At 34.4% G+C, this 16,962-nt stretch overlaps 1 protein-coding gene across 3 annotated transcripts in view; it reads right to left on the reverse strand.

The window, feature by feature from the left end:
- The window catches only part of LOC100162767 (discoidin domain-containing receptor tyrosine kinase B), a 134,919-nt gene that overhangs the window by 47,962 nt on the left and 69,995 nt on the right, over window positions 1-16,962 (reverse strand). For all 3 annotated transcript variants that reach the window (XM_016808569.2, XM_003247965.4, XM_008189990.3), the window contains exon 3: window positions 8,724-8,852. In XM_016808569.2, coding sequence (XP_016664058.1) covers window positions 8,724-8,802 — 79 coding nt within the window. In that variant the 5' untranslated portion in view covers window positions 8,803-8,852. The remainder of the gene's footprint in view (window positions 1-8,723; window positions 8,853-16,962) is intronic.

Below are 16,962 nucleotides of genomic sequence, written 5' to 3' on the forward strand. Positions count from 1 at the left end.
CGTTATTTAGTTTCCGATAAACTCGAAGAAACTCCCGCGAATGCTATGTATACAGGGTGCGTCGAACCTTCTCGATTGTTTTTAACGCGAATCATTTTACGTTCACCACCAGAATATTATTATACCCTGTATATACACGACTACGAAGACGGCAGCCCACACTGCACCTCACCGCTTGGATAACCAAATCCGTTTCCTACCAACCCCGCTCCAGACGCGTCATTACGCCCAAACCGAATTTCCGCTTCATTTTGTCCCAGAGACGACTTTCCACCCCTTTAGAAATCGCGAGACGTATTTATTTATTTTTATTTTTTCCCACCCCCAATTTTCCTTCAGCCGTCACTATACTCTCGCGTCACGATCATTTTCATACAACAGCGTTCTTGCGGATATTACTCTTTTTAAGGGGAAAAAAAAAATTTGTTCGAGTGTTAATGAACCTCACACCATCTGAACGCTTTTGCGTTTTGCTTCATTAAACATAGCATTTCACAAAATGCGTGTAACGGCGTACACGACGGTGTCGAATATTCGATTTATCGGCTTCTTATTTTTTGAATACGAAACAAAAAACGTTGAATAGCACACTCTGAAGGCACGAGAGTATATTATTATAATATAATACACACGATATTCGTTGGTGCCGCTCCGTCTATTTTATAATTTGACTATAACGAGTACATATTTTTGTCGTTTGTTCCGCTGTAAAAGAAGGTCAGAGATAAGTATAAAAACCTTCCGCGGAAACGCTATCGTTGGATTTACCAGATTTAAGTATCGCGTTAACGATAACGCATAAATGCTATTATATTCATAATATCATGGTCGAGTGTGGGAGAACAGGGCACATTATACAACCTTAAGTTGTTGATCCGTGTAATAATTATTGTTTTTAAATATATTTTATTGTATATTATACGACGGTGCAAAATCGCATTATTCCCGGCTCTACCTGCAGCCACCCTGCCGTATAGTCGCGCGTAACGAGTCGTTCAATTATAGCACACACATTGCATGAGCTCGAGCGTTCGGTGATCGAGCACTATGGTAATACTCATAATAATATACAATATATTATGCGAATAAGATTCGGTCACGTCGTGGACGTAAAAAAAAAAACAATTTTTTAAGTATTGTCCAACAGTAACAATATTATACATATTATTATGTTTGCAGCACCGACCGGATGGAAAAAAATATAAAATCGAAAGAGAAAAAAAGGAAATATACATCCCTGATGCAACGTCACGTGGGCCCGATAACGTGCGGCGTTGGCGCGTTGAGTCGTCGTCGGTGGTGAAACTGACGTTATCTAGATTATATTGTTACATATTTAAATTATATATAATAGCCAGGCAAACGTGTATTGTTATTTTATAATGAAATATTATATTCCATCATAGGACATTGAAAAGTCGACGGAGGAAGGGTAACAACTTACAAATCAGATTCAATGTACTGCAGATATATAGAATTTGAAATTGGATTTTGAACTTTTCGCTTTAAAGTTTATATTATTCTTGTTGTTGTTATTATCATCGTCGTCATCATCACCATCGTTATTGTCATAGTATAGGCATTTTACAGAGGTACTGACGTTCGTTGATCGAATGAGACGAATATAATAAGAAAACCATATAAACTCCGTGTTACTGGACTCTGGAAAGTTGTTCAATTACGTGTGCAGTAATAATTTCAATTAACTTTATTTTCTTAAAAACCTCAAAGGACCAAATGTGTGTTAATTGAAAACGGACTTTTGACGCTAATAGAATTATTTCTTAAAGATTAAAACATCATAAATGTTTTCGAAGTAATATTATATACTTATGCCTATTATATTATATAACTATTACGCCACATTTTAAATTTTCTTTGAAAATAACACCATTGCTAAATCATAATGATATAAATTTGAAGGGAAGCTAATTAATTTAATTAATTCAATGCAATATTTTGACGTTTGAAAATCGAATTTAATATATTTCGAATAATGGGAACTATGCTATTTCAATTGATTTAATACCTATTCTATATTACATTTTGCATTACCATAAAAATTCCTTATTTGAATATTTTGAACCTCAATTTATAAATAATACATACATTTGAACGCCCACATTTTAAGTTCGTTAAAAGACAATATAGGACATAGGTACGTATTTTAATTTATAATTCATAATATTTAGATATAGATTGTATGTAATTATGTTTATTTTATATAGTGTACCCGATTAACACAAAATTAGTACAAATATTTATATGTTATTTTTATGAACTATTGAGTATATAAGTGTAATATAAGTGTTCAAAAATCTGAATGGAACATACTTCAAACATTTGTAATATGTAATATTACATTAAAGAAAAAGTTGCAACTTGCAAATATAGTTTTAACCAGAAAGTCTCTTCCTCGTCAAATATGATGTCACACAAATTTTTTGATTGTCAAATGCAAAACTGATTTAAAAATTAATTTATTTTCTAATGAGAAATAACTTCACCGCACCATATTACTATCAGAGTGTAAAAAGCAATTTAACAATAATGACAACAAAAAAAAATGACAATATTTTTATGTAATAGTTATTATATACATCTATCCAAGATGAGGTATTTGAATTCTGGTGACGTTGCGAATTTTTTATAATAAAAATATGTTAAAACAGATGCTCCTATATAAAACTTTTTTTGACGGCCTAGTTGAAAGTTTTCTGCTGAAATCTAACGCACGCGTGTTAGTCGGCGACTTATCGTAGCACCAAAAATAATTACACTTTGCTCGTAAAATTACTCATGTTAATCGATCAAAGTGGTTTTCTCTTCCATTGCAGCCAGCGTGTACGGAACACGATATGAATGTACACTGAACGCGACTTTGCGATTACGAGATTTTAACGCAATCAATCGACTTTCTGTCAAAAATTAAAATATGTAAGATTTAAGATTACCTTTATAGCTTAAAGTTTTCAAAACGTCATAATTTCATGAGTTTGAAATTATAAATGCAGTGATTTTAGAGGTAATGCAATACTATAACTGGATGATAAAAACAAATATGTTTAGATTTTAATTTTTAACCTGGAATCGAATACCGATGCCAACACTTTCTTTGTAATAATTGTTATAATCACTCTATTAATGATAAGAAATAATATTTATATAAAACTTATACCTAACGTTCAATTTGACAAACGAGTATATATTATAAAAAAACCTATTCACACAATTATATATGGTGCGTGCAGTATACTGAGTCATAATGTATTGACAAATATAATATATATACATACTGTATTGATTTACAAGTTATTAATGACTTGTATATTATAAAAATCAATTATTAGGAACCTATATAATAATAACTTACACTATTGATTTTTGGGAGAAATCAGTTTACCTACCACTTAAGTAAAAATAAATTACTAATATAAATATATAGAAAAATATTCTTATACATTTAGTCCGTTCAGAATTCAAATTGAACACTTTCATTATAGTACGACTTACTCAACGACTAGGTATTCTCGACACTTACTATACAACAGAGGTATACTTCCTCTTTTTTTTTTTAAATTTTAATGTACAAAAATAATATATATACGCATACACATACCATATTTTTGAATGATATGCGTATTATATTATGTCGTGTGCGGGGACGAACCGCTACCACCGATAACTACATGGTGCGCGCTCCAGATGATAAAACCAACGGCAGCGGAATGCGTAAAATATTGCACCGGGGAAAGGCTTATCAATGACCGGCAGCGTTGTGTTCCGGTTAGTTTATCCATTGTTCGCAAATGTTTGTTTTGCGATAGGGTTGCGGCTGCGGTATATATTATGTACTGTGAGCACACGTGCATATATACGCACGCACGTCACCCGTAAAAAGATTGAATTCCGGCCGGCCACGGGCGTAACCCTTCACCTGAAAGGGAGCCGCGTGACTTTGCGCCAGTGCGATATGTATTATATTAATATAATACACTATGCGCGTATATTGAATTTTTTATTATATTATTATGAAACAAGGATAGTACAGGACGCGAGCGCTTATAACATAGGCATTTTGCTGGCAAGCAGAAATAATAAAACATATTAATATATACTTTAGTATGCACTCGTCGGTGACATTATACTACATGTATGGTGTACAAAACGTGTGCAGCTGCGACGGCTTATGGATTTTTTTCTAAATAGAAATGATAATAAAAGAAAAATCGTAAATAATTTCCCAATTTTTTTTATTTTTAATCAAACAGAAGATGTGAGATTTCAAGGGGTGGGCTAAATACGGTTAACCATACTAGGCATAATATATACATTATACTTATATTTATATATGCATAGCTATTATACTGGATACTAAATATATAGATCGATGTATATTTGATTGAGTACTATTTTTTAAAATTTAAATAATCAATTTATTTTACGCCTTATATAAATAAATACATTTTATTTTATTTTACAATAGTTTATACAAATATTGAAATATATTGCATGTAGAATTAGCATTTAGAGCATTTCAACTAATTTAATACCACACAGTTGAATGTGATAAGTACGTTACCGAAGTGGTGGACAAATTATATAATCGCGAAGACGCTGGCGAACGGTTCTAGACAACCTTTTCAGAATAGCATCTGATAAGTTGGGAATCGCGAAAACGCGACCAGTGAACCTCAGATAAAACTAGTAGATGTATAACAATAATATTATAACAGTAACATATATTATATTAAGTCAAAAATACTGGTTTGGTAGTCATTATTGAGGTAATAATTATTATAAGATTTTAGATTATGATCACACGGCGTTATGAGTAGGCAACGAAGATACATAATTTTATGTGATCCATTTAGCCGTAACTACATAGATACTATATTATTATGTCAACAATTAATTTTAGTGAAAATGTTTTCGTTTGATGAATATAAATAAAACATAAATCAAGAATTTTCTATAAAACGTCGCGTGGGTTTAACCTATACCTGGTTTTCTGGTGCAAGTAACACTGATTTCCTTACTTCCTGTTACACGAAATTGAGGAGCCATATTATAACACAATAATATTATAATCAATATATAAATTAAACATATTCCGCACTCCCAAGATTTTATTTCCAGCTTTGCGAACAGCTTACATATTGACTACTTGTAAAGTTTACTTAGTAAAATATACAATTTATGGAAATTACGTTAATAAAAATAAGTATATACAATACATACAGCTCAGTCATTATACGTAGCATAGGCATTCTGCATATAAGACATTGTGCTCAATATACGTATTATAATTTATATTATAGTATGTATATTGAATATATTATATTATATTAAATAGGTGCTCAACCACCGCGAGGGGAAATCACGCGTATACACTAATAATTATTGCTGATCGGCAATTTTCGACGACTGTGGTTGGCTGAGGCGGTATATTTGCTCTTTTCAATGTACGACCCGCCCGCCACTGACACAACAGACATTACCGTCGATCTTATACATATACAAGGTGGAAATCGTGCGTAACAATTTATTACGCACTGGCACGAGACAAGAAACTTGCAGACGTACGTCAAAAAAATTCATCGACATTATTTTTCACGACTCACAGCCCACACATAGTATTATAACTCCGATTAGTCTGGAGATTAATATTTATAAATATAAATATTGTATGGAAGCGTGCAGGTCAGCGGAACCGCGGAAACGGAAACATTCGCCGGAGGCACACGTACATCTCTCTCACACACCATATATCGACGGATATATTATACGGGATAAATAAATTTGCAGGGAGAATTTCCGAAAATCTAGCGTGGCGTGCGCACGACGTTGAAAAATTAATCGGACCACCGCCGCTGCCACCGCCACACTATCCGTCTGCGCACACGACCGGAACATACGGCGTGGGAGGGGAGGTATAAACTGTGCACTCGTATAATTAGAACAGCTGCGCCCCCTCCGATTAATTATCTGACGTATGCACACACAAACACACACGCATACACTCGCAAAAACACAAACGGTGTAGTCGGTGTACATAAAATAGTTTTTGCCGCCGTCGCAGCAGAGTTGCCCGCGTCTCGCTCGGCAATGCTCACCTGCCGCAACTTTTAATTGGAATCCCTTCGCCCGTAGACCGAGCACCACGGTAAGCACCGATCGCCCCAGCCACAGCACAACCCTCCCCCCCATCCATAGACTGGAACGTCGATGAAAGCCAACGAACGGTCTTAACAATAATACAGATTCGATAGTTATTACTGCGATTGATAACAACTAAAAACTTAAAACACCATACTATAAACGTACATATTATATTACGTTATAAATTAAAATACGAATATTGTGCATAATACCTATATAAATAGTTTTCAATATTATGGTAGGTATCTGTAAAATGTCTGCATACTGCACCTAACGAGATTTTCGCGGAAACGATACGCGGGTAGAAATATTAAATATAATATATTAAGTACATACGTTTGAGTACGAAATTCTACGATTTATTATTATAATATGCTTGGCGGAAACGCGACGCCAGTTGTTTATATCAATATTATTAAACTATAATCAATAATGCCACTTGTTGTCTATTCGGTTCCTATAGTTCGAATCATATAATAACGTGGCGGCGTGGTTTTTATCCCGTATGTTGTGATTGAAAAGGACCAACTACCGCTGCATGCTTTTAATTTACAATAGCAGAGGCCAAAGACGCATACCTATTTTACTTACACACAGTATATTTTTATTGCGATGGTTATTTATACGAGGACATTTTTGGTATGCGATTTTAGATCGTTTTCCCTAGCAAGTTGTTTGTTTTCAAGTAAATTTATAAAATACTACATTTAGCATAACTTTTTACTACACAAAAAATAATTTCCAGACCTATTATGCAGATGATGTAGTTTTAATGCAATATAATATGCTCTTTTCATATAAATTTAAATATTATATAATTAACCATATAGACAATATTCTATTTTTTTTTTTTAATATTAGATTTATCGATACATCGATATCAGCGTTTTGCATTATTTTACACAACATTCAAACATTATCCTAGTTATACTCATTTAATATTTTTGGCTATATTTTAGATTCTGAATATACGAAGGAAAATAATTTATTGGATTTGCTACGACAATTATCAAACTTTTTCTGTTACTAAAAATCCAAATGTTCTATGTAATAATTCTATAACTAGAACATTTTATAAAATTAGTAATTTTTCAATTCACTGGGCGGTAGGATTATAATTATAAGGAAAACTGTATACAATATTGAAAAAATAAAAATAAATGTGTGGTTTTCAACAAATCGATATACCTATTTTGGGTTATTGCGTTTCCGTAGTAATTCAAAAAATAAACATTACTTGAAATGTATAAAATATGACTTACTTATCTAACACTACTTTAAATCGATATACATTTAGAATCCTATTCGAATGTATAATAATAAAATATACGACTATCGTGTTCATGCACACATAATATAAGCGAATCCCAAACTCGTCCTATTTATTGTGTCCTAGGTACTACCTAATTCATTTTTCCATTTTGGATATTCATAAATTCACAAAATTATCATATAGTTTGTATAAAAATGTATTTCATACAATAATAAATTGTTAATAATCCTAGATAGAACTATATTATATTCACATCAATACAACTGCGATAAATCTGTTTTTGAAACGAGCAATTTAGGTTTATTGAGTCAATTATTATTATATAGTTAAAATAATTTTATGGAAATTAACCTACATATATAATTGTTGTTTATATATACCATCATAGCTAATAATATTACACACGCGAGTATCATAATTAAATAAATTTTATAAGCACGTAACACGATTATACATGAAAGAAAAAATATGTCACGGCAATAAGTAAAGTAAAGTGCATTCGGCAAGGTGAACCATTTTACTTTTATTTTTACATTTATGGACTAAAGTTAAGTGTAAGTTGCAATTATTATATGACGTATAGCTGCAGCCATTTTTATATTTATATATATATATTATAACCACAACCCGAAAAGTTATTAACTAATGGATTGCGTTTTCCATACCTCACCGTGGCGATCGAATCACTCAGATATAACAATCGCTAATAAAATGTTTATTGAAGAGGAAAATAATTTTACATTTCAGTCGTTTAAATATATTCATTGATTTTTTTCGCCTTTTTAATGCGACATTAAAATGTCGTCAGTGAATGTTCATCCTCGCATAGCACGCATTTCATCAGCGTGTACGTTAACAAGATTCTTTTACTATAATGTCATCATGCAGACAGACAAAAACACGTTGGGGTTCAAAATAAAATATATATAATACATTCAATTATTTATATCCCACACGCCAAATATATTCGTAGGTATTTATTTAATGTTAAATAGATATAATAATATTATTATTCATTACTTTTTATTAAAACTTCAATATATATTTAGAATAATAATAATAAATTAGTTTTTGTTTTTTTTTTAGTTTATTAATATTTCATTGTATGATTGTTGATATACTTGATTGTATTATTTTTTGTTTATAAGTTATAAAGTTTATAATTAAATAGATATCGACTATTTTTATTTTTTTTAATAAATTTTTATATTTGGAAACTCAAAATTGAACGCGTATATAACCTTTATTTATTTTCCCATAAGAATGTTATTTTTACTGTGATACTTACATAGGTCTGTAGCGTCGGTCCATTTGTGACCCAACAACACCAGTAGGGAACACAGCCAAACCAAATTGATCGACATCATAGCTGCTGTGCCATCAGACTCTTTGAAACTTCCAATTCATACAATACGACCTGGAACAATAAGAAAAGTAAAGATCAATGAGATTCTAATCGGCGCACTCTTTTAAATATTAATGGTATATAGGTAAAATGGTATATATAGGTACACACGTCGACTATGTCGACAATGAGGATTGTGTTTCCGTCATTGTTTTTTCGCTCATTATAATTATCTCCACTACACCAGTGCTGTTCTACCATAAATCGATTTTCTATATATTGATTATCCTTATATATATACATCATACATTTTATATCGTATATATAAAATGCCGATGACATTTGCATATACGTCTCTGCTGTGCGCCCTTTATACGGGCGCTCGTTCATTGTATTAATAATAATATTGTACACACGCGCGTGTGTGTATCTGTGTAGCAGATAATATATGTTATATTATATATTGTACAATTCTCTATATGTGTGTTGACCAACAGGTATTAATAATGTGCGTTCTCATTGTGTTGTTACGATACGAAAACGGAAAAAAAAGTAAAACAAACGTTCTATATACGGAAAATTAAGGTCAATTACACTCTAGGAAAAAAAATATATGTACACAATACAAAAGTGCTCTTTTTGTGCCGTGCGCTACACCACTCTCTCCGCTCCGTATACGTATATTATATATTTTTTCATGTTTCGAGTGTATTGTTAAAACAATAACAAGTTTCTAAGCGCTGTTCCACTACGTATACCGTACCTCAGTGATATGCAAATGAACGCAGTTTAAATTTTAATAAAACTCAGCTTTTAAATACCCTTTTGTTTTATTTTGTGATTTAATCCAGCTTTAAACCTTCTTGACCGGGTATTATTGTTATTATTGTAGCAGCTAGGGGGATGTTTTGAAAGATTTAGTGCGGTCCCCATTGTGCGTATACACACCTATACGTAAATGTGCATATAGGAAACGGTCATCGTCATTTGGACCGGTTGAAATATTTTAATTTATCGAAAACGAGACGGCGTTCCACTGTGCGGCGCCTATGAGTACGCACTATACGATTGTTCACAGATGGAATGGGTGCGAGCATTATAATATAATGTCCTACATAGTACATTACTATATATATACCAAATAACGAATTTCTTTATACATATAGGTTCTTTATACAATTATACCTATACTCGGAACACGTCACCTTTAATAACAAGGCTGGGACGAGAAGAGTACTTATATACCTCCACGGATTCACACACGTATGTATATTGTGCATGTATTTCACTGTAATACAAAACTACTGTGTGAACCGAATCAAAATTACTTCAATATACGATCAGGCAACGTAGGTAGGTGGTACTCGTATTCGGATGATGCGAATAAAGATGAAAGGCATCGGCGGTGTGGTTCGCTGCCACAGTGATATTATAGCTATAGCGCCTAGAATATAGTACATACCTACGTTAGCTTACGAAATATTTCGTTTAATATTACAAAATAGTAATAATATAACAGTACGTGCAGCAAATCAGGAATCGACAATACTACGCTCTGTTCCGAAAAAACAATTTCGATTTCGAGATTAAATCCGAACTACTCGAATGAACATCATGTAATACATGGTACCTATACTATACACAGCAATAGTACAATACATATGAGAACTTTCACCGGTGCAATGCACGAGATTTAATATTATTTATAATATATTATACATATTATAATTTTATATCGATCACAATGCGCACGAAATATCACCTCTGGCCTAGCGGTCATTGTTGAGATTTTCAAAAACAGTTGCTCGGTTATATTAGGTACCTATATTATTATAATATGATACCGACGACGACCGTCAATGTTGTTATTATCGGGTGTGTACGATACCTGACAGCGACGGGTCATAATTACACGGACCGGGAGATAGTGGCAAACCAGGGTATATGCGCGTTATATTGACGAGGTGTTTCCCAATTTCAATGAAAAAGGATACCGCCCGGTCTAATTGACGGTTTACACCAGTTCATCCGAAAGGGGTAAACGAAATTCGGACGTTTTCGTTTATAAAAAAAAAAAATAATCATAATCGTGATTATAATACGAAGGAGTAACCGTGTTTACCACCTGCGGTAATTAAATTTCTTTGTTGTAATTATCCTTTTTAGACGTGAACCATTTGGACGCCGCCGCCAACAGACAGACAGGTCGCGTTGGATAATTTTTTAGATAATTGGAAAACACCTCCAACGCACGGTGTCGCGTGTGTAACGATGTACGCCCGGGGTCAATATGTGTATATATATAATATACATGGCACATGGGCATTGAAAATTCTGAGAAATTATCATATAGGAAGAAACTATAGATTGTACTGACAAATAGAAAACGTAAATAAAAAAAAATCTTTTTGTCCGAAGTTTTTTGCAGCTCTAGTCCAATTTCCCCCCTCTTATTAATTATTAGCCAGATTGAAACATACTTTATACAATAGTACCAGCGTCCTGATCAACGTGATTAAAGATCACATATAGAACTTATTTTTCAAGAGAACTTCCGACCATTGCATCGGTCTCCACAAAGACAATATGATATAATATATGTATGATGTTGGTTATTTCAGATTTTCCCACGTTTATTCGACTGCCATTCGATGCGGGTGCATGGCACTCGACTACTCTACATTATGAGGATGCGTTTATTAGGGTACAGATTTTAGTGTTCATCTAACCGATACGTAAACAATAATATGTATCATATTATATAGTCATACTACAAAGTAAGACTGTAAGTCAGAGTAATACTGCAAGTAATATTATATACTTTTCAAATCCAAAGCACTATTTTATAGTAACTTGTTGTGTATTTAAAAATATTTATAACCTATTGAAAAATATGAAAAACGAAGAACTCGTAAAAATTAATTAAAATTATTGGTATTTAACGTATCAGCAATTTTTTGGAAAATCAAATTCGTCTCCGAAAACGAGTGTCATATTACGTAAAAAAAGATCACCTCGTTAAGATACACGAGTGTCGTGTGCTGCAGTGGCGCACACCCATACACACATAGTATTATGTATATGCAACCCGTTTCCGATCGTCAAACGTGCACCTAGAGAAAGAGGGAGAGAGAGAGACGGCAAGAGCAGCATGCAGCGAGGATATGACGATATTTTCGTCGTGGTTTCTCGTCTCTCGACATCGGACCCCCGCACACATAACACGGGAGGAGTTATGAAATACGTGTATTTTATTATTATTATTTATTATGATTTTTTTTTTGTTTCACCCCTATTAATATTCCGTTCGTCTCGCTGCTGTCGACAAGACACGGCCGCGTGTTTGTACCCGGATGATCTGATAAGTAAGTAGAGCAACGGTGACGACGCGGTGCGTCAACGTGGCACACTGTGCAGCACATGCGGCGGATAAAAACCCTCTGGAAATTACACACGTATAGACTAACTCTAATTGCACCTCCGTACGATATTATTATCGTACTAATCTTTAACTCGGTCTATAATTAGAGCGGCGTGGTGATAATATATAATCAGATTATAATGTCGTGGGCGCGCGCGTACGTTTATATTACATATAGGTACGCGATACGCGCCATAAAGTCAGAACGATGTTGACGAAACACGCTCGGGGTGTACGAAAATAAAGTTTAGATAACACGCGCGTATTTAAAGAACGCCTTCTGTAAAACACGGTACATGTATAAACCGATGGATAATAATATATTATATATGTGTAAGTACATAGGTGGTGCCCGGTAAGTTTTTTAAAATATCGTATAAATAATATAATATATACGTATCGTCATAAGGACCGAGCTCCGAAATATCCGCTCGATATATCTATAATATACGGTCGTATAATATATTATTACTATGTGCATTGTTATTGTACTGGTATTCTTTACACACGCAGGAGTAAATATAATAATATATAGGTATATAACAAAAAAAAAAAATAATCCTCGAGGGTTTTCACGTCACGATATTATTTTCTCCAAGACTCCATTGCATCTTCGGGAATATTCATAACGCCTAACCAAGGCCCAAAATATACTCTATTTATATTATGTATATTATCAGTAGGTACCTCTTATAAACCTATAATATTCCTAACTACACGGAGTACATGCCACCACATCGACTGAAATTTGTGGAGTAAGTTCGAAAAAAAATAATAAATACTATCTATATTTTAAATAATAAAACCAAGTAGGTATACTGCCGAAACGCGGGAAAATAACCTTTTGTACTTTACTTTGCTTTTCTTCCTTATTTCACAATTTCCGGTCTACTAGCTGCTTTTAAATCGTCTGAACGTTATAATAAAATAAAATGTTACGTGTGCACGAGACGATTATTGATTGGGTCGATCGAAGAAACGGGCGTCCGATTTGACGAGTGAAAAAAATGAAAACGTTTTTCTCGCACGCGGCTAACTTAGACGTTTCGTATTCAAACGCCCAGTTTTTGAGTCGGCGCCTGCGGCAGTCGCGTGTACATTGTTTTACGCGAGCGATATGATAACAACCATGCACGACGTACCGTCCAAAGCGTTTAGTTTTTTCCGTTTTCAAGTAATACTACTTATCAAACATGTTTTTTAGCCAGACGGCGAACACGCGGCGTTGGGGTCAACAACAACAACGAGCGAGCAGGGGACGGGCGTTACGGCGATGAAGACCGATGCCGCCGTAAATCTACGCCTTCGTATCCTATCGATTATTTTAACGACTTGTTTTTAGTGGACGTCGTGATGCGTGCGGAACGTACACTTGGCGGTTTGTCTTTAAGATAAAAAAAAAAAGAAGAAGAAAAAATATTACACGACGGTTTTTCGAAGGGCTGGAAAACATTATATAACCGTGGTGTAATCTCGGCGGGGAGCTCGTTCCTCCGCATGACCGGACGGTTTTAATGATTTATCCGTCTGGCCCCGCTCGCACATTCGGATATCGTGTCGATATATAATAATATATAATATACAAAATATAATGTAAAGCGCGTTGAATAAACTAAATCGCGTGGATAAGCATACGAACGCGGTCTACATCATATAATAATAATAATAATAATAATAATTATAATAATAATATCATCATATGGCATGTAGCGGAATAACTCGTATATGATTATTGGAGGTGTACCTATTCATAGTATACTGGACAGACGTCAAATTTTAATGAACCTGCAACGAGACGTTTTTTTTTGTACATTTATTTATATGGGATACGCTGAGTGCTCGCCATCACCGCGTCTGCAAATCGCGTTCTGCCGATATTGATAAGTTTCGATCACAGCTGCAGTAACGCGATCACAATAATATATAATACGTTATTATATTTCCTTCAATCGGATACCTGTACTATCGTACTGTTGGGCGAAAATCTACCACGGTCCATTGTATTTCTATTAGGATCAACGAGATCAATCGATATATTTTTTTAACTATTCTGATCGTCCCAATCGTTTTTGCATTTAATTGGAGCTATTCAATAAGTGCAAGGTTTCATTTCTCTATACGCCAAGACCGCCATAAACACACAATGTCGTAATAATTACAATAATATTTAGAAAAATAAACAAAAGCCAACGTAAATATTTACACAGCTCATATAATATTACAGTGGCGTGACGAAGTACACCATATTTTTGAAAGGCAGTTGCCATTCGAGGCGAAGGTATGCGATTGTGTGTGGTGGTCCATGATTATGTGGTTTGATGTAAATAAAACCACGTGTAAGCTATATTTTAAGGAAGGTAAAGAGTAATAAAGGGGCGCGCCGCCTGAATTTTAAGTTACGGTTATGTCACGCGTAGAACTGTTTTATGTTCGTCCAATTGATGTAACACAAACGTCATCTCGTCGAAATATATATAAATCACGCGGTTTCTGTCTTATCCTGTGATATAGGTACTTTTATCAAGTTTTCTACCGACCGTTCAGAACAAAACAGCTTTTGGCAATCTGAACCAAACCCGAACGCTCGCGTGTCACTCCATCGAGCTTTTCCGACACGTTCCATTTACGTCCGTGCACGGCAGCTGTATATAATACATTATATGTATATATGTATTATATAACTGTAATAAGAAATCCACCAATAATAATACAGCCTATATCGCAAGCACTATACATGTAGGTACAGCTCTTATATAGAATAATATATTATTATTCACTCGCCTCGAAAGGTCTGTCCGAAAATAATATTAATTAACCGGGACTACCGTAGAGAGCGCCCCGCCACAGCCGCCGATGAGACGTCTGCAGTCGGTGGTGGCGGTAATTTGTCACCTTCACCTGTCACCCGTTTGTCGCATGATTTGTCTTTCGTTAACGTCACGCGCGCGTCTACCACCGCGCCCTGACCCCGACCGACTGTCACCCTCACCTTCACATCCTACTACTACTACTACTACTACTACTACTACTACTACTACTACTACTACTACTACTACTACTACCATACCCCAACCTCGTATATCCACCACTAGCTCTTCCTCATCTCATCTGCAGCCCATACCGTTAACCCTCTCTCTTCCATCTGCGCGTATACACTATACATATTGGATTACTTTTCCATTACCGAAAAAATGTTTTCGACTCGACGACTGCTTGTTATTTTTCCATCACACAACGACACGTACCCTTCCACCACCCATCTACCACTATACTAACCTCACCGATATCCCGACGACCGCCCGAAACACTTCAGCACAGCTTTTGTTTTTCCAGGATTACTTCCTGCGATGACCTTACATACCTCGACCACTGTTATCACAACTCTCCCAATATACACACACCCTTATTCCTCACCCACTATTGCCCCTGAACCACAGCGTATACAAAACACTTCGAAAAACTTTTGAACTATATACCAAGACTTATAGAAATAATAATATATTTTATACATCATACGATATCGCGCCTATATCTTTGAAATTATTTTTCGTCTCCCCTCGAAAAGTCACATCGGATGTTAATATAATATGTTATATAGACACAAACATATACGTACGCGCGCGTGCGCGTGTGGAAACTATATATAGATGTATGAACTAGGAATATTGTACACGACGACTTTTACACCCGAACTGCCCTGCTGTGATTGCGTGTTTACTTTCTTGATCGATTGTATTATTCAAACAGTATAATTTTACCATTATTTATCCAATTACAATGACATATTTTGTACATAGGTATAGTGATTTTATCAATGCCCATCCTCATTTTTTAAATATTAATTCAGTATCTCTGCACGGGTATTTCATATATATATGTAAATTTAATTCACCATAGTAGGAGCTTACATCTGCAAAGCAATTGGGACAATAAACAGTCAATAGTGCACTAAATATTGTGTGAACACGATTGTTATAGTATTGTTAGTATATATTTGCGGCAATCCGATACGATTTATATGCGTTTTAAAATAATTACAATGTTGGCAATTTTTGTGGAAAACACCCAGCAAACGTTTAAAATAGAAAAGTTATTTACTCGAAAGCGGTATAGAAATCAGCTTATAACACGTGCGTGAGCACATTCGACAACCGAAGATGTCTGGCGTGCGAGCTGAATGTAAAATGAGCTCAAGCACGCTTTGAATACATAACGAAATCGAATTTCTTTCTGTTTTTCCGAACTTTTCAATTACATCAGCAAAACCCTTTTCTGCGCTTTCCCAAAATAAGAAAAACGCATATACACATATAACCCAATCTATGTATACATAATATTTTATAGATGCGCGTAAATCGTGTTCACATAATACTACAAGACGGCGGTTAGCGATATATTTATATAGATTATAGGACATAGGTATATAACCAAATTGATCGTTAAAATCGTGCATGTCGTTTACATTAGGTCGTTAGGAACACAATCACATTATATTGTATCCACCTTACCTATTATCGTTGAGTAGATATTGTACAGTATATACTAAATGCTATTATTTATATACTGAATAATATATAGGACTGAATATTATGAAGGCCTAACGTGCATGAAGGTGATAAAATAAGACGTTGAACGACTACCTATACTATAGTACTTTCATGTGCACAATGCCGCGCTGGGCGTTTGAACGACGTACTGCGATCTACAAAAAAAAAATAAAACAATATAGATCGGCGTTCACTGCAGGTTGAAAAGGAAAAA

The sequence above is a fragment of the Acyrthosiphon pisum genome, chromosome A3 (assembly GCF_005508785.2).
Source record: "Acyrthosiphon pisum isolate AL4f chromosome A3, pea_aphid_22Mar2018_4r6ur, whole genome shotgun sequence".
NCBI lineage: Eukaryota > Metazoa > Arthropoda > Insecta > Hemiptera > Aphididae > Acyrthosiphon > Acyrthosiphon pisum.